At 46.9% G+C, this 21,123-nt stretch overlaps 10 protein-coding genes across 10 annotated transcripts; 4 read left to right on the top strand and 6 right to left on the bottom strand.

The window, feature by feature from the left end:
- Positions 1-246: 246 nt before the first annotated feature.
- Positions 247-1,074, top strand: FSUBG_12445 (glycerophosphoryl diester phosphodiesterase; the record flags this gene model as incomplete). Its single annotated transcript, XM_036677234.1, has 1 exon — positions 247-1,074. The coding sequence occupies one exon, from the start codon at positions 247-249 to the stop codon at positions 1,072-1,074; it is 828 nt and encodes a 275-aa protein (XP_036532092.1).
- An 88-nt stretch (positions 1,075-1,162) lies between these two features.
- Positions 1,163-2,011, bottom strand: FSUBG_12444 (acetyltransferase GNAT family; the record flags this gene model as incomplete). Its single annotated transcript, XM_036677233.1, has 4 exons — positions 1,163-1,495; positions 1,547-1,786; positions 1,851-1,902; positions 1,950-2,011. The coding sequence occupies 4 exons, from the start codon at positions 2,009-2,011 to the stop codon at positions 1,163-1,165; spliced, it is 687 nt and encodes a 228-aa protein (XP_036532091.1).
- A 559-nt stretch (positions 2,012-2,570) lies between these two features.
- Positions 2,571-4,245, top strand: FSUBG_12443 (FAD dependent oxidoreductase superfamily; the record flags this gene model as incomplete). Its single annotated transcript, XM_036677232.1, has 3 exons — positions 2,571-2,643; positions 2,693-3,282; positions 3,337-4,245. The coding sequence occupies 3 exons, from the start codon at positions 2,571-2,573 to the stop codon at positions 4,243-4,245; spliced, it is 1,572 nt and encodes a 523-aa protein (XP_036532090.1).
- Positions 4,246-4,325: 80 nt separating this feature from the next.
- On the bottom strand, positions 4,326-5,978 carry FSUBG_12442 (C6 zinc finger domain protein; the record flags this gene model as incomplete). The annotated part of the gene is made up of 1 exon (XM_036677231.1): positions 4,326-5,978. One exon carries the CDS (start codon positions 5,976-5,978, stop codon positions 4,326-4,328), a length of 1,653 nt encoding a protein of 550 aa, XP_036532089.1.
- A 659-nt stretch (positions 5,979-6,637) lies between these two features.
- Positions 6,638-8,176, bottom strand: FSUBG_12441 (HNM1-choline permease; the record flags this gene model as incomplete). Its single annotated transcript, XM_036677230.1, has 1 exon — positions 6,638-8,176. One exon carries the CDS (start codon positions 8,174-8,176, stop codon positions 6,638-6,640), a length of 1,539 nt encoding a protein of 512 aa, XP_036532088.1.
- Positions 8,177-8,601: 425 nt separating this feature from the next.
- FSUBG_12440 (radical s-adenosyl methionine domain protein) lies at positions 8,602-9,660 on the bottom strand (the record flags this gene model as incomplete). Its single annotated transcript, XM_036677229.1, has 1 exon — positions 8,602-9,660. The coding sequence occupies one exon, from the start codon at positions 9,658-9,660 to the stop codon at positions 8,602-8,604; it is 1,059 nt and encodes a 352-aa protein (XP_036532087.1).
- Positions 9,661-9,974: 314 nt separating this feature from the next.
- Positions 9,975-10,773, top strand: FSUBG_12439 (adenylate kinase; the record flags this gene model as incomplete). Its single annotated transcript, XM_036677227.1, has 2 exons — positions 9,975-10,631; positions 10,681-10,773. 2 exons carry the CDS (start codon positions 9,975-9,977, stop codon positions 10,771-10,773), a joined length of 750 nt encoding a protein of 249 aa, XP_036532086.1.
- Positions 10,774-10,949: 176 nt separating this feature from the next.
- Positions 10,950-11,423, bottom strand: FSUBG_12438 (uncharacterized protein; the record flags this gene model as incomplete). The annotated part of the gene is made up of 1 exon (XM_036677226.1): positions 10,950-11,423. One exon carries the CDS (start codon positions 11,421-11,423, stop codon positions 10,950-10,952), a length of 474 nt encoding a protein of 157 aa, XP_036532085.1.
- Positions 11,424-12,566: 1,143 nt separating this feature from the next.
- On the top strand, positions 12,567-13,512 carry FSUBG_12437 (extracellular tungstate binding protein; the record flags this gene model as incomplete). The annotated part of the gene is made up of 2 exons (XM_036677225.1): positions 12,567-12,723; positions 12,773-13,512. 2 exons carry the CDS (start codon positions 12,567-12,569, stop codon positions 13,510-13,512), a joined length of 897 nt encoding a protein of 298 aa, XP_036532084.1.
- Positions 13,513-15,846: 2,334 nt separating this feature from the next.
- Positions 15,847-20,954, bottom strand: FSUBG_12436 (beta-glucosidase; the record flags this gene model as incomplete). Its single annotated transcript, XM_036677224.1, has 7 exons — positions 15,847-17,409; positions 17,476-17,548; positions 17,609-17,792; positions 17,843-17,874; positions 17,927-17,932; positions 17,985-18,017; positions 19,543-20,954. The coding sequence occupies 7 exons, from the start codon at positions 20,952-20,954 to the stop codon at positions 15,847-15,849; spliced, it is 3,303 nt and encodes a 1,100-aa protein (XP_036532083.1).
- Between the last annotated feature and the right edge of the window lie 169 nt (positions 20,955-21,123).

Raw genomic sequence — 21,123 nt, 5'->3', positions numbered from 1 at the left:
TATATTCAGGGAAATGCAAGTCTTTGCTTGAGTTATTGAGGGCAACATTTAGAAGACGAAGGCAGGGTCAGCCTTGCTTGGTTTTCGAGGACCCACCACGACTACGACGGCACAAAGTTAGATAATAAGCCACCAATAAGCCACCAATAAACAAACATTTGCATTCCTTTCACACCCTCACCGACTTCTTCGGTCTGAATCTCATTTGACATATCAGGGAACCGTGATGAGATGGACGCAACACAGATGAACTATTCCGGATATATCGCCGATCCTCATCGCCAGTGTGCAATCGTCGCCCACCGTGGCTTATGGACTGAAGCTCCTGAGAACAGCTTGCTTTCCATCCGACGCGCCATAGAAGCTGGCTACAATATTGTTGAGATAGACGTACGCCGTACCTCTGATGGCGAATTCGTACTACTCCATGATATAACCCTGGATCGAATGACTGGAGTCGACAGGACGCCAGAAGAGTTGACTTTGGAAGAACTGATATCGCTTCCACTCAGGAACCGCGATGGAGGCCCTCACAATCCATTCACCGAGGAAAAGGTGCCAAGCTTACGCGATGTCTTTGAACTCACACGCAATAAGATTTACATCCACCTCGACATCAAGCATCGTCAAGTCATCCCAGAAGTGCTGGCGTATGCACAGAAGATGGGCGTCGAAAAACAGGTTGATTTCTGGGCTGATTTAAAGACGGAGGATGATCTAGCCTGGATCAAAGCCAATATCACCATACATGGCGTTGTATTCATCGCACGCACTCATCTCGAGCATGATGACTGGCGAGAACAGGCCAAGCTTGCTCTCGAACTGAAGCCATTAATCTGCGAAGCCTCATTTCGGGACATCTCACAGGTCGATGCAATAAAAGAGCACTTCCATGACGCCGGAATCACCCTCTGGGTCAATACTCTGGATAGTGTCGCCTCTCCAGGTTTCACTGACAGCGCTGCATTGGAGGACCCTGACGCGGTCTGGGGCCGGCTGTTCCGAGCTGGTTTCTCCGCGATCCAGACTGATGAGATGGCGGCATTGCGGTCCTTTTTGGACACCCTGAATTGAGGAACAGAAGTAAAACAAACATAAGACTTGGCTATGCTGTATCGAAAGGCTATTTCCTATTTAGTTTTGTCATTTATACATCTGAGGTCTACCTCCCGTTGGATGGCTCAGCATGGGGTTCCCTTATCATTGTGAATAACTTGATCGCGTCGCCGTCATCATCGCAAATCATTTCCTTCTGGAACTTGAACCCTAGGCGTCCGTAAATAGCCACGTTGGGGACATCACGGCTTGACTCCAAGTAGCATCTCATGTCTTTGGTGTCGGCCTCGTCTGTAACGGCTTTCATTAATTTGGCACCGACTCCTTTGCCTTGAGCCTCGGGGACGACAACCATGATGTTAAGAAAGAAGTAGCCTCGGGGATCCTTCCACAAGGCTGACTGGGCACCGGCTTGGGCATCTTTCCAGATATAATAACGCTAGTCTTGGTCAGCAACTCCTTCAATTAGGCAGCATCTCGGTTGACATACTTTGACATTTAAACCTCCCCGACCGTACCACAAGTTCATGCGTACTTGCCCAAAGTAAAGCTTCCAGTTCTCGAACCAGTCATTCCATGTCGGCGGCTGATCTGCTGGTTGGGGACGTAGCCACATGGCAACACCCAGTACTTTATCGCTCTTTTCTTCTTTGGCAACGTGAAAGATTCCATTGCGCATTCCCCACCTCATTCGAATGGCAAGAGATTCAAAGTTCCGCTGACGGTCGAACTTGAACAACCGTGAGCATTGGGATCGTTGGTAAAAGCTTCCATGACGGCTGTTCTGCACTCACTTTCGTTTGGTCGTAAACCCACACGTTATAAGGATCTCCTACAAAGGCTTGCCTGTCGAGTCAGCAATTGCAGAGCTGACCGATATGTTTCACACTTACTGTACTGCCTCCACTGCTCCTGGAATGTCTGCCTCTGTGAGGTCGGTGATATAAATCCCCATTTTGAATTTTTGAGACTTAGTTACCCGTGAGCTAGAAGGGTATTGGTAGATTTGAGAAATGTTGGAGTATCTCTGTGACTAGAATCGAAAAGTCTAACGGTAGAAGAAAAGTGCTTTGGATGAAATATGACCAAGAATCGATATTACTTGGTTCCCCGGTTTCGCATGAAGGTTCGCCGGATTCAACCCACTAACAATGAGATTGAGGCAGGGATGACTTATTACCCCTCACAATGTTTCTTCAGATGGAAGCTATTTTGTGGCTTATCTCGGATTAAGCTTAGTTGGAAATTCATGGCTTGTTGCAAGTGGGGAGATGCCTGACCCCGCCAATCGCATTTCGTTGTCGTTATCTCCCTCGCATACACTTTCCAAACACAGTAAGTCGCAGCGTCGGCACAATCTCAACTCGGACTTAGACAATGAGGCAGCGGTACCTTGGTACCTTGTCCTCAACTGGTGCAGTCACTTCTGTGTTCTAAGGCGGACTTCTTCCAGTGTGATATAGAGAGAGAGATTACTCACTTTCTACTTAATTAGATATAGTAAAACAGCAGACATGGCAGCCGATAAGACACAGATTGAAAGCCAAATCAGGCCTGGTTCGGACGACGAGCTGAACCTGTATCTCAGTATGTCCTTGAACCGGGAACACGAGCCTAGTTACTGACGAGAATCCAGACTCAGCTACAGCCCGGTTTCTCAACAACGTTTCAAAGGCAATCCGTCAAGACCCGGGACTACCCAGGCCACATCCAACAGTGTCAGCTTGGCAGGTTCCTCCCCATCCATCTCTAGCCTCTATACAGTCGAGAGATCTTCCAGAGCTCACTGATTTTGCGGTGATTGGCTCTGGAATCACTGGTTGCAGTGTCACAAAGGCACTCCTAGAACACCCGTCTGCAGCAAACTCACGTGTAACGGTGTTTGAGGCCCGCACTCTGGTCAGTGGAGCAACAGGACGGAATGGGGGTCATCTTGTCACTGCGTCTGGGCATACATTCGGCCCTCTGGCTGAACAACATGGAACGGAAGCGGCAAAGGAGATCACTCGCTTCAGCATCATGAATATTGAGCATTTGATGAGACTGGTCAGGGAGTTCGATAGTGCTTTACAAGAAGAGTGCGAGATACGAGATGTCCTAAAGGTCATGGCTGTTGGTGACGACGAGACATGGGCTTCTGCAAAGAGCTCGGTTCTGGGTTTCCAGGACAAAGTGCCAGAGCACAGGGCTTATCACAGTATAATTGAACGAGACCAGGTTCCAGAGGTACGTTCCGAGTTCATGCTGGAATGGAGTCACAGCAAGTCTGACAAATAACAGAGATGGAATATCAAGAATGCATCTGGGGCTGTTGAGCATGAAGCTGGTGCAATTTGGCCCTATCGTCTGCTGACTGGTATTTACGAACGCTTGTTGAGCAAGTACTCTGGTCGACTAAATATTGAGACAAACACACCAGTCACTCGCGTTGAGTTCTCCCGGGGACTATATCCCTACACCATCATTACCCCAAGGGGGAGCATCCTAGCAAAAAGGGTCATACATTGTACGAATGGGCACGCAGCGCACTTGCTGCCCAACTTGGCCGGAGGTCTTTATCCATTCCGAGGAACAATGTCAGTTCAAAAGCCGGGACCGATGTTCCCAAAATACAAAGGAACAAGATCTTGGAGCCTGTCTCACAAGTCAACTCTGGATGCCGAAACTGGCTTCTTTGACACTGGACTCTATTATTTGCAGCAAAATGCTCTGACGGGGAGCATCTGGATCGGGAACGAGACGGCTTATATGAAGGACGTCCTGACTGCAGATGATACTTATGTTCCTAAAGAAGCAAGGCAGGCACTCTCTAATGTTTTACCAAAATTGTTTTTAAACGGCTGGGGATCGGAAACTGTTTCAGAGATAGAGTCCATTTGGTCGGGCATTCAAGGACATACAGCAGATGGACTACCTATAGTTGGCAAGATATCCGAGTCTTTGACGGGCAATATTGGTGACGATGGACAGTGGATAGCTGCAGGATTCAACGGCTATGGAATGGACAAGTGCTGGCTGACGGGTGAGGCGTTGGTCAAAATGATACTTGGCGAAGATGTCAGCGAGTGGTTTCCTAGCGCATTTCTCGTCACAGAAGAACGCCTAAAGACCAAGCTCACAGCTTATCAAACACTGCTCAAGTTTGCAAAGATCGCTCTCCCTGGCGGCGCCAAGGAGGGAAAGTTGTGAGATGTTGGACAGTGAAATAGAATAGTCTATAGCATCATGAACTTCCTCGACACAACTTTCAGCCACCAACTACAACTACACTACCCCATCATTGTGCCCAATTTCTTCTCGTAAGCAATATCCAACCAGTAAGCATCCTCCTGTCCATCGTCAATTGCCGACCAAACTTGATTAATTAGCTCCAAGATGACTTGGCTCTTTCGCAAGGGCAAGATGTGTGTATATGCAGACAGACGGGAGCTGACAAACTTCCGAGCCCGAGATACTTCGATAGACACACTGTCAATGCTCAGCATTCCGGGGTCTGTGATAGAGACCTCAGATCCTTGATGCCTGTGAGAGCTCTGCCTGAGTTCCCCGGATATGGCAACCATAACGAACGGCTGGGCACTGCGAGTTCTTGATTCAAACGGAATCTCCTCCAAGATACCAAGGGTATACAGAGCAAATTGTGTCAGCCACAGCTGTCTCTCCTCCTTTGTTGGCACTTGTTGTGCTGGTAAAGGCCGTAGAATATGATCCTTATTCCAAGGTGAGTATCGTTCGTTCAAAAGATCGGGAAAGACTCGGTAGAGCTGCAACAACCCTGTACATCGATAGGCTTCATCCATAAGTTCCAAATGCTTCAGTGGTGTCTTTGGATCACCAGGGTTCTTCGTTTGGACTGCATTTGGCACTCGGTGTGCTAAAAAGGTGCGTTCCAGCCGTCTTCCGTCGCGCAATGCAGTTCTGAATACGTCAAGATCGCTTTCAGTCATGAATTTCATCGTAGACATGTGTTTCCGGTATTGAAAAATGAGTATCCCCGTATCGGTCAGTGCGCGAACCATATCTTGCGAAATGCCGGAGTAGGGATGTGGTTCGATTGGTTTCATTAAGTTTGCGGGTCCAATCCGTTCCTCTCGATGGTACTCTCCCAGTTCGTTTCTATCTGTGAGGTAGACCAGAAGCATGGCCCAGTAGTCCATGGTGTCTCTGAAAAACAACATCTCTGAGCTGTTGCTGTTCTCACCGGTAATCTCATCCAGAATGCTTTGGCTTGCTCGAAACGTCTCGGTTGCAAGGTTATGAGGGCTTAGCCAGCTCGATGTATGGCCAAGAAGCATGGATGCAAGCAGCATCACCCGTTTCTCTACCTCTTGAGGTCTATTCTTCACAAGCTGAAGCGCTTGTGAGCGTTCCTCTCGCGCAACCGGTAGCAGGTGCGGAAAGTCTTTTGACAAACATGCGGCGGCCATGCTCTGGATGGTATGATAGAGCACTCCTGAAGACTGCCACATTTTCTCAATGATGTTGCGCATGACATTAAGTTCACTATCCCAAGAGCAGTAAAGAGTAATGACTTCGCGGAAAAAGTATTCAGATAGAGTGGTTGGGGTGTTGGACATGCGACGATGCGGGTCAAGGCTTGAGTGTCGAGCCTGGACGAGAGATTGTTCTTCCTGCGTTGAGTCCTGAGATTGAAACATTGGATGACTCGTGAAATCACCGAATAACTGTCCCGTTGGTTCCTCGATGCTGAATGTTGACCCTGGGTCTTCAGGGAGAGTCCAGACTGTCAAGTTCCCGCCAGGCGAATCCAGCATACTGTTGTTGATTCGCGGCGAGGATTCAGGCCTAAGGAGGTCTTGCGATAAATTATCGATGTTGAACATCTCTGCTGGCATGAGAAAGTCCAGTTGAGATGGGGAATCGAGCCATCCGTTCATCTGGTGAAAACTTTCGGCTGCCATATTGGAAGAAACGTTGATGCGACTCTTTACCTTCTTTTGACGTAAAGAGCTCTCACCAGTATTGGGCCTCGTTTGGTGTTTTTGGGACCAACGCACATTCAGTGCATATCCTGGACATTCATAGTTTTGATCCTCACAACGGGTGCAAGCAGGCTTGCGCTCATCGCATTTAACCTCTCAAAACGTGAGCTGATGGACGCGCATTTCTTTGGATGTGCTTACCTTTTTTGCTTTGCACCTAAGACACCCATTGCGAGACTTTGAGTGCGAGATTTTGCTCGATTGCTGCATCATCACTCTTTCTCAGGAGCGCAGTGACTCAATTCGTTTCAGGATTGAAGGGAGATAAGAACGTGGCAAAGGGGAAGATGTTACAAGATGAAGGTGGTGGATTCCCCCGCTTTTTACGATAAGTTGTTTAGTGCCTGTGCTAGCCAGCTCCAGAACTCGGATCATATGACTTAGCGCCGCCAGGAGCAGCGAAGGAGATATAGAATTAACTGTTGTAGTTGGCTTTACCGAGCGTTCATCGGTTCTGTAGCTCCTGGTCGATCAAGGAATTACTAGCACAAGCTGTTACAAGAGATTGTTCAATATTGGTTGACCGCACTATTGAGGTACTAAAGCATCAATTAAATATTATCTACTCTATGCACTCCTCAGGCATTCCAAATCTCCTTCACTTCATAATTCTTCTTGGCATGGAAGAACCAAAAGCACAAAGACAACAGAGCAATTCCGACCAGGACTGGGGAAGCATAATTCATCTGCACAGCCGTGACAGGTGTGTAGTAAGGAAAGCAGTAGAAAACTAGTGCCACCATTGTCCATGACAACATGACAATGTTGGCAATCAGTCCAAGCTTGGGGTACCAGAAAGGGCCGTGCTGAAAGTTGCGGCGTCCCTGCATAAGAACTAATACGACAGGGACACTGTAGCTGATGTATTGGAGCAGTAGACCTGTTGAGATCAGAGAGTTGAAGGCGAGATCCGACCCAAGATAGAGGCAGCCGAAGAGGGCAGTTCCAGAGGCGGACCAGATCAACGACCATATGGGTGTATGAAAAGGAGCAGGGGCAAGTTTGCTGAGATGGCGATGCAACGGAAAGCCACCTTCGCGGCTGATGGTCCAAGCAAGGCGGGACTGCCATGTCTGGATCGACCAAACCGCGCCAGCCGTTGTGATAAGAACAGGAATCCACAAGCCGACAGCAGCTGCTTTACTCTTGGTAATCATGTAGAACAGAGAAAGAGCTGAGTTGTCCGCGGCTCCATCTATAGTTGGTACATTGACGAGAACTGAGGTAACAACCAAGAGCCCAGAGCCAAATCCAACAACGATAGTCCACATCAGAGCTTTGGGAATATCGGTGCTGGGCGATGGCATTTCTTCAGCCAAGTGAGTGGCAACGTCGAGGCATGAGAAACTCCAGTTGGCCCCATTCATCCCAATGATGAAGGCAATTCCCTTTGGCCATCCTGAAATATTAACCGAGGTTGTGAAGTAGTCCTTCGCAGAAGCGTGACTGTCAGACATGGCGAACAGCGTGATGAAGATAACACCAATGGTCAGACAGCTGAAGAGCAGCATAATCTTTGATATTCGTGGGAGGGCATGCTCAAAGCTGGCGCAGATAACAGTCAAAATATTCAGCAGTTGAAAACCAACAAAGCCCATCCAGCGCTTGTACACAAAGTTGGGGTTCAGTAGAGATATAATGGCACAGAAGCCCGTAGGCACTGAGAGACACGCCGATGCGCCTGTAGCAACCGCAGCAAGCCAGCTGACTACAGCGATAGTGTATGACAGAAAGCGACGATATCGGGGCGGGGATAAGCGATTGACCCATATATACTGTCCGCCGGGATGAGGCATGGCCGATGCGAGCTCTGCCAATGTTGTAGCTGTTGCAAGACCAACAACCGCCATGACAAGGAACCCCCAGAAGAAGAGAGGCGATCCCCCCATTGGAAGAGTACTTCCGAGGACGAGAAGAAGGCCGACGGCGGTGTTTGTTGTGCCATAGCCGATACCAAGGGCAGATAGTGTCGTGAACGGTTTCAGTGTCTGGACTGTGACACCGCCAGGAGAAATCGATCCGCATTCAGCGGCATCTCGATCTGTCTTGGTAGGCATTTCAGAGACCTCTTTGGTATCTTGTGACTTGAGACTCGGCTGATATGTTTCGCGGTGCATAATGAAAAGGTTGATGGTATAGGAGGGGTGAATAAGAATTTCACTCGAGAGCCAAGATTGATACGTGGCGAAAGTCATACGAGTTATAGAACTGGTCAGGGTCGTGCAGGATAACAGTTCGGTAGGGGTTTTTGGTGACTTATACCAACTTGCTCGCTCCCCGCGTTTGGCATGATAGGCGAAGCCGATATCTCAATGCGAGTGCGGAGGCGTTGTCATGTGGTACAGGATAAGCTTAAACCAGATAAGGAATCGCGTTTTGGGGAGACGCACTAGACCAACTGAGGCAGGATTATGCGAGGACGAATCAGATTTATTGTTCGCTCGTGTTTACACCCGACCAGTGTTGATACAGTTTCCGACACTATCATCCTTTCCGAGATCGACTCCAGCTCATCAAATGAGTAGATTATCGCGATTGACTATCACCACTGCAGCTTCTCATTACTACCGCCGCTGCAACCAATTTCCTTCGCCATATCGGATCTTCCCCAGTCATAAATACCACCGCGATCAAGAAAAGAACCCTTGTCCCAGACAACCTGACTCATTGCCTTCTCAACGCCGACCTTCAAGATCGATTCGCTCTTTGTCATCATGCCCTCGCCCTTGTCCAAAAAGCACATGTATTCATCCAGGAGTAAGTAGCTGCTCGCCATGGCATTTGTATCTTCGGGAACGTAGCACGGAAGATGTTTATGCCGGTCGCAGAATGTCTTCCATTGCTCGTCGGTCACGAGAAACGCTCTCGCATCTCGTAGTCGGGTCGCGTCTTCATTCTCGCCGGCGACCAGCAGACACTGGAACACTTTCCATCGGAAGGGCGCGAGTTCATCGATCTCAGGTGACATGTCCTCATTCCAATTGTGGATGTTGACAACCGTGTTTAACTTGAACTTGATGCCGTATTCCCTGCACCATTCCGCAATGCGGAAAAGCCGGATCACATTCCCTCCATCGTCGCCCCGTCCAATCTTCTTGTTCGTCTCAGGATTGAACGAATCACATGAGATAGCAAGAATGTCTAGCCATTGGCAATTCTCACGCATCCATTTCTCTGTAATTTTGCTGCCGTTGCTCACGATGCTGATACTTTCGAGGCCAAGTTCCTCCTTGCCAAACTGGAGCAATTCGGTCAAGAGACGAGGGTAGAGGAATGGTTCGCCACCAGCAATATTGAGCTTTCGCATACCAGCTTCCCTCAACAGTTTCAAGCCGCGCTTTGCTTCATCAATCGGGAGGACGTAGGATGAGGTATCGGTATGGAAGCAGAACCCGCAGGTGTAGTTGCATTTTCGAGAAGGAAAATAGTTGACAGACACTGGAATATTAGACTCCTTGGTAAACTCCTTGGGAGAAGGTCTAGCAACCCCTGTGTTGGGCTGCTTTCGAGACACGATCCAGCGAATACCCAAAACACCGACAACACCAATAATAAAGCGATACAATAGGTGTAGTTCACTGAGAAGGGGAAGAAGCGCCATGTTCTGGTACTTGTCGTAAAAGAGATATGATCAAGATAAGAAGCAAATTATTCACTGTTTGGGTGATAAAGAACCGTTCTTCGACTGGTAAATAATGCACAGAAGGTAGGTAGGTAGGTTCATTAGGGTTCTCAAGTCAAGTGAAGCGGGGGCAATGATGTCCCCGCACGTGACACTATTACGATCTCTGGTCTCTTTAGATTGGTAATGATTCACTGTCAATTGGGTTGCCTTTGTGTTACTCGAGGCTGTGTCACGATAAGATTAAAGCCTCAGCGACAGCCCAACTCCACCATCTTCAAACCAACAACACAATGAAGCTGCAGGCCAAATCGGGCGGCAACAGCCGCGACTTTGCCATCGTCTTCATCATTGGTACACTCATTCCTGCCCTCCACTTTATCTCTCCCGCCACCACTTCTAACCAGGCTCTAGGGGCTCCCGGTGCGGGGAAAGGAACGCTGTCGGCATATCTCGCGCAGAAACACAACCTCGTGCACTACTCTGTTGGTGATGGCCTGCGTGCTTGGATGCGCGTCAATCGCTCCACAGAACTCGCTGCAAAGATTCAGAGCAAGCTCGACAATCAAGGTTTCCTGACCTCTGAGGATCTCAACCCCTTCATTTACCGCGAAGTTCTCGACGCCATTAACCGCAATGAGTCCGAAGTGAAAGGTATCTTGATCGACGGGTATCCGCGATGCATTGAACAATTGGACTCCTTCGGAACATGGCCTTTCCAGGACATGATGCCTCTCGCTCCAGGGGATGATGGCAGGGTCAGCCTCGATATCAAGCCAGATCTCGTACTCTCGTTCCAGATCACCAAGGAAAACGCCAGAGCCAGATATTTGGGTCGGGCCAGAGACACCAACGACAGCGCAGACAAGTTTGAGAAGCGCTTCAAGGAGTATGAGCTCGAGACAGTCCCAGTCGAGGAAGAGTATCGCAACCGTGGTATCTTGGTATTCGTAGGTCCTCGACTGTACCTGAATGAGGGACATGAACTAATGGCTGCAGATTGACGTCAATGGAACGAAAGAGGAGAATATTGAGGCTCTGACTGGGTCACTTCAGCAGTGTGTCATTTGGCAAAAGGTTACCAGCACATAAGAATGACAATTGTCTCTGTCTTTTATTCTCTGTTCAGTTAGGAGATTTGTCTGCACTGGGCTACATGCCTTCCAAAAGCTGAAGTTTGTTTTTCTTCGGGTGATTAGCTTGATACATCTCATTGAGATGTCTTGAGCTTTAACTGTCAATGAATCAGCATCACCTACCATCCATGCCTAAAACACAGTTCCATCACCTGTAACTCTTTTCTCCCAATCACCATCCCTCATTTGCTGGCCTCTTCCCATTGCATACCGTTTATAGTAGTCTGTATGGCTGCAATCTCGCAGCTCACACGTTCCACCAGCCCAGTCCGCAGGAGGCATTTTTTCATCATACATAAACACGATCATCTGTTCTAGTTCGGGAAACATGTGTTTGACTAACATTCTGATTGTGTCACCAGCTCCTTGATGATACGTCCAGCTGGCACTAACAGCAAAACTTTGCAGACCCTTTCCCTCCAAATCACCGACTCGCAAGCCAGTCAGCAGTCGTGAGATTCTGCTGTAGTCTAGGTCACCCAGTACAACAACGGTGTCGACGGCAGGGTTAATGTACAAGACGTGATTTGGGTCGTTTACGTCATCGCCAGCATGCTCATATGGCGCAACCGTTGCAAGGGGAAGTTTAACGCGATAATAGTCCATTGCGACCGATCTCGCCTCAAGATTCACTGACAGTGCAGCGGGATTGTAGCATCGACTTTGCCATTTTGGTACACCTCCGTGTTGGAAGTTATCGGCGTAATGTGATCTGCGGGCATGGAGTTCAACGCAGCGGGGAAGAAAAGAGTAGCGCCAGATTCTCAGTCGTAATTCTAATGGTAAATCGGGGAAACTGTGAAAAGAGGGAGGAATTGTGACTGTCAGAGGTATCATTTCTGCCGTTGACTGCAAATTGCTGCCGGTCAGAGTCGGTGTCTTTAAGAAATGGGATGTTGGTATGGAATTAAGGAATTAAATAACGCACGTGGAAGATAAGTGGGGAATAATTGTATATGCAACTCGTACAAGAGACGTACATACCCAAGAATTTAACTAGACCTATTTTCTATCTCTTGCTAACATTCCTACACGCATTCCCATAGATTGGCACATAGTTGTAAATTTTTTAGTATTACTATAGTAATTACTAACTTCTTTTACTATTTTTACTTTATTTATACTATAGTAGAATTAAAATTATTTACTTAAAGCGTATTTAATTTATTTAAGTAATATTTAATTTAAAAAAATATATAAGATATAACTATATAAAAAGGGGTATATGTATTAAGTTTAGCTAGTAATTGAAATAGTAATACTAAAAAATTTATAACCATGGATTGGCAGCGGTTAAATAGGAATAATAGTGGATAAGCGGTCTGAAAGGTAAACCTCATTTTCGCGTAACTCCTATTGCCGAGAGTTAATAAATTGTTGTTCATGGGCAATCGATTGTGATTTTAGTCAACCTAACTCCAGCCGCGTCAATCAATTACCAGGCTCTCAACAGGAATATTCAAGCATTATTTTCACCAAGCATTTGTCTATGTCTTTCCCGTTTCTACAGTACTAGTAGTAGCACGGCAACCAAATCAACATTCTCAGCCGAAGCGAGACATCACAATCTTAACTCAGCCGAAGCGAGACATCACAATCTTAACAGGCCTACATGGCGTTACTAGTTACCAGTCCTGCTAATGGTATAACTGTAATCTTTCCCCTATAATTTTCTTCGATTTCTGAATCTACTTCTTTATCCTTCTTACTCCTTCTTACTCCTTCAGTAATCTTCATCAAGAATCCACCATGAAATCCTATTTACTTGCCATCTCTCTTCTCGTCAGTAGCTGTTTAGCAGTAACTCCCGACGCGATTTATGGAGGTGGCTTTGATCACAAGAAAAATGACTCCATCAAGCTACTAATTGCCAACGGAGGTGCAGGCCAAAGCGGGTTGATCAAAGGTAAAATCCTCATGGGAATAAGCAGGGCCATGCTAACGGAGATGACCAGAGCTTGCAAATGCATACATTAAAACCCGCGTTGGAGACGGCGAGAAACCATTCCAGGTGGGGTGGATCAAGAGCGATACCACCTATAGTATTCAGTATCTCAAGACGGGCGAGACTGACATTGGCATCACGTACAACCCAGCTGCGGAAGAGATTGCCATCAAACAAGGCATCGCCAAAAGTCCAAGTTACTACGCTTTCCGCGATCACTTCCTTCTCGTCGGGCCCAAAGAGAATCCCGCAAATATCTCCAAAAGTGATGACATAATGTCCACGTTTGCGAATCTTCACGAAGCTGCCGAAGGCCCTGCTACTGAGCCTCCTGTTCGGTTCCTGAGCCGCTATGACAAGTCTGCTACCAACATCAAAGAGACCCTGCTATGGGCCGGGATAGGACAGGTTCCTTGGGCGACTGCCTACTCAACATGGTATCATCAATACATCGCGTTCCCGATCCAGGCTCTTACGGCTGCGATTATCCTCCAAGAGTACACGATTACCGACCGTGGTACCATCCTGTCCCTTGATGCAGACCTCAGGAATCAGACTGTTGTTTACAAAGCGGGCACCGATGAGGCGGATGACCCATTGTTGAATCCCGCCCATGCATTGATTAGTGAAAAGGCACCCAATGGTAAAGAAGCAGCTGAGTTTATCAAATGGCTTGTTAGCGACAAGGGACAGAACGTAATCGCAGGATTCAAGAAAAATGGTCAGGTTCTGTATTCCAAAGCACCATGAGGAAAAGGGTGGGACGAAATGGGCGTACTTGAATGTCTCTTCTACGATGCATCAGATTGATAGCAAAGGTCCTTCTTAATATATAATGTTATCGCTTGTAGCGATTACCTCAGATTGCAGAAAATGCTACAGTAGTTTCCCCACATCCTTTAGCTCTCCGGGTAAATGGGATTCATGGGGATGAGCAGGCAGCTCAATCTCATCGTCCATGACACCCCATTCCGCGTATGCCTGTGATGCAGTTCTCGATTTCGACGCCGTCATGTTGGAAGAGTGGCCTGAGCTTGACTGGTTCGAGTTAAACCCTTGACTCGTCGTGTTGGTTGGTGTTCTCGATCGCATGATTAATTTCTTGAGGCCAGGGAGGCAGACAACGATAACTGCAGTCGCCATTTCGGCCATGCAGAGGACGTATTTAACGCAGTTAGTATCTATCAAAAACCTTGAACTGTGTACCTACTGCCAGATGGATAATCAAGCTGATAATCTGCTGTATTGCTGATGATGAAGCGGGCAAGACTAGCTGACATCGTGATTGCACCAAGGGAAAAGACACCGACAAGGGCAAGTTTCTGCTCAGTGCGCAAAGTCAGATGTTTGAGAATGAAGAAGGGGAAACAGAACACTGGGCCTTTGTCAGTATACTCTCATCTCTTGTGACAGTTTTTAGCCCCAGGGATCAACTTGCATATTAGATCTGTCGAAAAGTTCAAGCACCACTGAGTCAGAAAGTTGGGCAGGGAGTTCCAGGCGGAGTTGAGCTGGTTCTCAACTGACCTGGAGGAGTTAACCCCAAGTTTTAATACAATTGATTGGATTGTGGCAATCTTACCAATTATCTGAGATCGGCCTCGCTATCAGAGTGTTGATTAGGATTGAGATTGTCATGCAAGAAATCAGGTATGCCGTGATTATGTATAGTGTTACTCTCAAGGAGTGGAATACATCCGGTATAAGATACCAATAGAAGGCGAGGATGGAGAGTTTGGGCCAGTAGATTCCTGTATCGAAGAAGTATTCGGCTACCCAGACTATCTGGAATCGAGGACGAATGAGCTTGTATCGTCCAGAGGTTTCAAAGTCACTTACCTTCTGGTAGTCAACACTAGGGATAAGACCATCTCCATCCGGGGGATGATGAACCAGAATGAGCATAGAGAGTGTCGAAGTTATAAACCATCCCAAAGCGAAGATCCAGCCCACGCATGCAAAGTACTCAGAAAGAGAGAGCGTCTTTCTCTCATAGTAAAGTCTAGTCCAGCATCGAAGGACAACTGTACAGAGTGACAATCCCAACAACACTCCTTGTATAGCCTGTCACGATGTCAGTGTAAGGTGCTCGGCCATAAAAGGGATAGGGACAATGAACACACTATCCCGACTGATATGAGCATTCTGCTTTTTCGCTGAAGCCAGTCGCGTTTAGACGTCAGTCATTATCGTGATTCTAGAAGGTGGACTAAAGTAAGATGGGGCCCGAGAGCTGACCCGGAAATAACATCCTATTTACGCGTCAAAACCTTCGTCGCGTGCGTCATTGTGTTCAAAACACTTGATGCCAAATGCAAACGCATTCCAAGCGCAAGCCTTGTTCACTAATGAAATTGAGTGGCGTTCGACACCGAACATAATGTTGAAGCATTGGAAAGGACATGAAGGAACTGAACTTTGCACGAGTTATAGCTCGACCTAGCAATGGAATGAAATTACAATATACAGTCTCTTGTTTTTGGGTAGATCTATAACGGCATGATATTTCTGAGCAGTCAAACAAATCTGTTACGCTGACGACGTGTTATTGGTTTGGCATGGTCTAACTAGATGCAGCTCGTAGAGGCCAGCGTAATCGGATGCACGGCTGATAATTGATGCTAAAATACAGTGGCGTAGCGCCATCGTTCCTTACACTCGGTGCCCGTCACCACTTTACCTACCCTGCAGATGTATATCGAGAATGGTTGCAGATTCAACATGTTACCGCTGAATGGGTACCCTTCAATTCAGATTGGCAATTAATATTTTGAGCGTATATGTTAGGTTTGAGGAGATTCACAACAAGTGATTTAACGAATGGCTGAACGAGCAGTCTAGTTACAAATGAATGAGAACTGATTTCCCTGTGTTGGCCGCCTGTAGCATGCCCTTATACCATGCAGCCTCCCTTAGTCCCTCCTCTATCAATCTGGTTCCTTTGAGCGAGAGTTTCTCCACTGACCCCCCTCTCCCCTTTTGACGCTTTGGGTTGTGTTTTGTTGATCGATAATGAACACCAACCTGAACCCCGACTTTCGATACCGAATACCAGCTTGACCATTGAACCCACGATTGTTGAACCTATTCGTTATACTTGAAGATAAAACCAGTGGTTCGAAGCTGGTAGAGTGAGTCCCCTGCGGTAATGTAGGTGGAGGTAGCGTTTGCATCTAGTAGCTTCCAGCCAGTGAAAGGCGTGCCGGTATATTGCCAAATAGCCCCCCAGTTATGAAGCTGATAAAACCCTCCAGCTCCGGCAGTAATCTGCGTCGTCCGAAAGTTGTTATCTAGTTGCCTCCAGCCGGTGATCGGAACGCCAGTATACTGCCAGATATTTCCATTATTGTCAAGCTCATAGAGATCAGCATTGCGTGCTACAATGTCCTTGATCCCTGAGTTTGAGGCTCTTAACTTATCCCATCCAGTGAGAGGTACTCCATTATACTTCCAGATAGTGCCGTCATTGTCGAGTCGGTAGAGGTTTCCCCCGGAAGCGGCAATTCTCATGGTATTCTTGCTATTGCCCAACTGTTGCCATCCGGTTATAGGAGTGCCCGTGTATTTATAGATGAATCCTGATTCGTGCAGTTGGTATAGGTCGTTGCCGCTGGCTAGGATATCAAGAGCGGCAGCGTTGTTGTCGACCAACTGCCAACCCGTGACTGGAGTACCGGTATACCTGAAAATCTCACCAGTATTGCGAAGTTGGTAGAGATTACCCTTTGAGGCAGCAATCTTGGTAGTTGAAGCCTTGTTGCCTAATAGTCGCCAACCGGTAATAGGGGTACCTGTGTAGAGCCAGATGAAACCAGAGCTATGGAGCTCGTAGAGATCAGAGCCGTCAGCAACAATGCTGATAGCCGCAGCGTTGTTGTCCAGAAGCTGCCAGCCAGGAGTAGTCGTCGAAGCACTCGAACCTGGAGTGGTCGCAGCTGCGATCATAGACGTACCCGACCTTGACGGTGTGACAGGTGTTTGCACAGACGCGCTAAAAGATGAATTTGGAGGAGGAATAATTGCACGTGTAGTTGTGGCATCTTCGGTCGTGGAATCGGGCTCATCAGTACCCCAAATTGTAATTTCGGGGACATAAGTACTGATAGATCCTTCTTGCGTAACAGTAGACGTGACGATTTGCGGAGTCGGGGCAGTTCGCACGACCGTAGTGGTGACTCCCTTGGTAACAAGAATAGTGCTAAGGCGAGTCCATGGGACAGTATTAACCTTGGTAACAGGGATAGTATCAGTCTTCACCGTAGAAGATGTAACAGTCTGTATCACAGTAACTGTGTTAAAGTTTGTGATAAAGACAGTAACCGGCTTGGTAATAGTACTGGTTGTATGCTGAGTTCTGGTTACACTTTGAGTTCCTGTCGCTATCAAAGTGGTCAAAACTGTTGAGGTAACAGTCTGGCGTGTAGTAGAAAGAGTAGTCTTCTTCTTGTTGATCGTTACTACCTTGGTAGTTGTCATTGTAGCTTGGATAGTCGTAGGGTCGGCAAAAACGCTGAAGGTCTGACGAGCAGCAGGTTTGGTGATTAAGCAAGAACAAGCACTGCTGACGACACTGGGCGTTTTGTTGGGCAAGAAGCTTGGCACTGGTGTAGTCTTGGCAGCACGCTCCTGTAATTCCCGCTTGACAGGCTGGGAGCCATCCTCGAGAAACGTTAACGTCTGGTGGCTGTCTCCGTATATAAAGTTTTAACTAACCTGGTCTGCAAAATCACAGGACATATCATAATTTATAGCCACCAGTTCCTTGTTCGGCTCAATTGCATCAGATCTAAAATTGTTTAGTTATAAATCCAACAATTAGAGACAAGGTCAAAAGAGAGCGACTTACACTGGCTCGTTATAGCAGTAACAACCAGTAGAAGTAAAGCCAAAACCGTAAACTGGAATGTCGTCCTGTTGGTCTAAGCAATAGCTCTTGCAGGTAGAGAAGCCAACGTTGGGAAAGGGATTTTTTTGGAACAGAATATATTCGGAGGATTTGGCATAACCTCGAATTTTGCAGTAAATTGTGGCTAAATTCCGGTAAGTCATGAGATAAGTCACCATTAATGAAAAAACATACTTGGGTCCGAGGTCACTACTGGAGCAGATGCTCTACTTATGGTTAATTACACCCTTCCGTAGATTTATCGCAGCTTAAACTTACGTAGTGCTAAATAAGTAATTATTAGCTTAAAACATCAGTGTGTATCGTATGTACTTACGTCACCCAAAGGGTAGTTTTGCCAGTAACAAAACTGGTAAGAGCATTAGTTACAAGCTTTGTAACTGTAGTATTAATATTAATTGTAGCAGTCGTTGTAGCTGCTATAGTGACGGTCTTGCTGCTGTGAGATGTAACTGTAATGGGCGTTGTTTTTATTACTGTGTTAGTAACTCGCTTTGTTGCCTGGGCTGTAAATGTCTCAGTTATCGTATCCGTGACAAGGGCAGTTTTAGTCAGTGTGATTAAAGTTGACCCTCTTTTTGTTGAGGTAGTAAAGGTGCTAATAGAGGATGTAGTCAAAACGGTAGTGAATACAGTTGCCGTAGTTGTTGCTAGTGCGGTCTGAGTGGAAGTAATAGTTGAAGTAGGAGTTATAGTGGTAGTTGTAGTTTGTCGAATGTAGGTTGAGCAGAATGCAGATCCAGCAACTGCATTATTCTTGAAAGCTTTATTGTCTGGATCTGAAGCTTGGCAAAATAGGCCTATGGTAAAAAAGGAACATTAGTCAAGTTCCTTCAATCTGACTGTGCTTATATACCTGCTCTTGGCTCCAGAATGTCTCTTCCTCTAGGTGTGCCAATGGCAGGAATGGCGCATACTGAAGTAATCAAGAAGAGTATTAAAACTCTCTTTAGTAAATCCATTTTAAAAGGCTACGTATGAAATAAACAAAATATAAAATTTATCTTAAGTAGGAGCATGGTGTTAACTTAAAGAGATGAAAAGCATTTTATATTTTAATTTACCTTTTACTACTAAACCAGGCTTATAGCACCAAGAGTCTAGACCTTGATGTTATTGCAACCGAGCGTCTAGCCCTTTCCATTGTCGATATTGTTGTCGCATTACTGGACAGTAAGGCTTTTAGTCTAATCCTTGTGCAGTAGGTAACGGGACTAGCTGCAGAGCGAGGCACGGGATTATAACTAAATCTGTTAGTAACATTCCCTAAGTAATCTTTATATGGTTCTTTTCAGCTCCTAAAAGGCCCGGCCATCAAGCCCGGTCGGTTTCACCGAAATTAAGTAAGTCTGTAGGTCGAAGTATGCTTTAGGCATGGCCTTGTCTGCTTGCGCCGAAGTAGAATGGCGTTGATATGTGTTTACTATGTGGTATGTCTTGAGACTCAGCCAGTATGACTAGAAACTAATTCTCTCCAATGCTATTATAAAAATTAGTATATCTCCAGATTTTACTGTTTGTGTGCATGCTTTAATTTATAAGATAAGACTTTCTGCTTGAAGCTTATATTAACAAAAGACTTTGTTGTCTAGTTGTAAGAATGTCAGTAAGTGTTGGCGTATAAGTGGCTGGCTGAAGGCTTGCAAGGGAGATATTTACTCTTCGCTATAGACCCCACATTCCAGCCACAGGGAATGGAGACATTGCTTCCAGACCTAATTAGCATACAGTCAGGAAGAACAACTCGCGGATCTGACTTGAGATCAGGTCACCTGCTGCGATTAGGTTACAACCTCCAAATAATTATTTTTCAATCTTTACTAACGAGATGATTGAAAAACGCCCCAAGGAAGTACCCAGACCTCTTAGCATACCTCGTCTTATCTTCAGACTCAAAATCGATCCATATTGCCCCAAACCGGTCCGAGAAACCAGCGGCCCATTCCCAGTTATCTGTAAAGGTCCACCCAAAATATGATTTAATCACAACACCTTCCTGTGATGCTTTGGCGACTTCTGTGAGGTAGCTCTTGTAAAAGTCAACCCTAAAGAGATCTTCCAAAACATCATCAGGGCCATCAGGCTTCCATTCATGCTCTCCCTGTGCCGTGGTCCCATTCTCGGTTATGTAGATTGGTATGCCATAGCGGTTCCAGATCCAGCGCAGCAGCTTGGCCCAGCCCCAGGGCGCGGTTCGCAGCCAGTAGGTGTCGCTCATGGGACCCCGCCATTCACCTTTCTTATTCTCAGCAAGCTTCTCGACGTTGCCTAGATGATCATTAATATCAGCAGGCCCGTCGCGATGACGGACGTAAAAGGCTGAGTACGAGTTCATGCCATAGAACTCTGAGCTTCCCAGTACAAGCTTGCTTTCTTCCGGTGTGAATCTTGGGAGACGGTCACCCAGCTGTGCACGCATAGACTCCGGGTAATCCCCTGTCTTGTACAAAGGGTCGCCGAACCAGGCGATCTCGAACTCCCTAGCTCGTTCCGCCGCTTCTTGGTCTAGCGGGTCATCGACGTCCCATGGCTCAGACCAATTGCCATGAAGCGTGATCATGATACTTCCATTTTGCTTGGGTTTAAAATCGCGCTTATACATATCGGCAACGTATGCATGCGACACGAGTTCCGTGTGACTGACGATGAAGGGTTCTGTGCTGCTGTCTCCCTCTTCATTACGGTCACGGAAACTGGATCGACCAGGAGCATGTACCCCAGCGGCATAACCAGCGAGAGAATAGACGCCAGGCTCATTATATGTGATCCAGTGTTTGACGCGGTCCCCGAACCGCTCAAAACATACCCGCGCATACCTAATAAAGTCGGGAGTGTATGCATCCTTGTCTAGCATTCCCCCATAACGATCTTCCAACGTCTGAGGGATGTCCCAATGAAAGAGAGTGACGAATGGTGTGATTTTGTTGGCGAGAAGCTCATCGATTAAGCGATTGTAGTATGATATACCCTCCTCATTGACGGGGTCATCCTTCCCGCCCATAGGGATGATTCGAGACCATGAAAGTGAGAACCGATAACCTGTGACATTGTACTTGCGAAGCCACTCAATATCAGTCTGGTAAAGATCATAAGACTTGACAGCATCGTCACCAGTACTGCCATCTTTGACCTTGCCTGGAGTATGAGCAAAGGTATCCCATATCGAAACGCCTTTGCCGTCCTTGTTCCACGAACCTTCAACTTGGGCTGCCGCTGTGGCAAAACCCCAAGCGAAGTCACGAGGCAAGGCACCTCTAATGGACTCGTCAAATTGCTCAGCACTCATTTCCGCTGATGTTGTCACTGCTAAAGAAAAGGAAGATAGGCAAGTTAAGGTAAAGCGCTGTGTTGACACAGGTCAACGCTCAGCACCTACTCGCAAAGTGGCAAGTAATAGTCATCTGCAATGGGTGGACACTATTTAAAAATAAAGACCCTTTATCTGATGAATGATT

This window comes from Fusarium subglutinans, assembly GCF_013396075.1.
Source record: "Fusarium subglutinans strain NRRL 66333 chromosome Unknown NRRL66333_c0000268, whole genome shotgun sequence".
Classification (NCBI taxonomy): Eukaryota; Fungi; Ascomycota; class Sordariomycetes; order Hypocreales; family Nectriaceae; genus Fusarium; species Fusarium subglutinans.
Note: the sequence above shows the minus strand (reverse complement) of the source record. Positions and strands in the feature narration are given on the sequence as shown.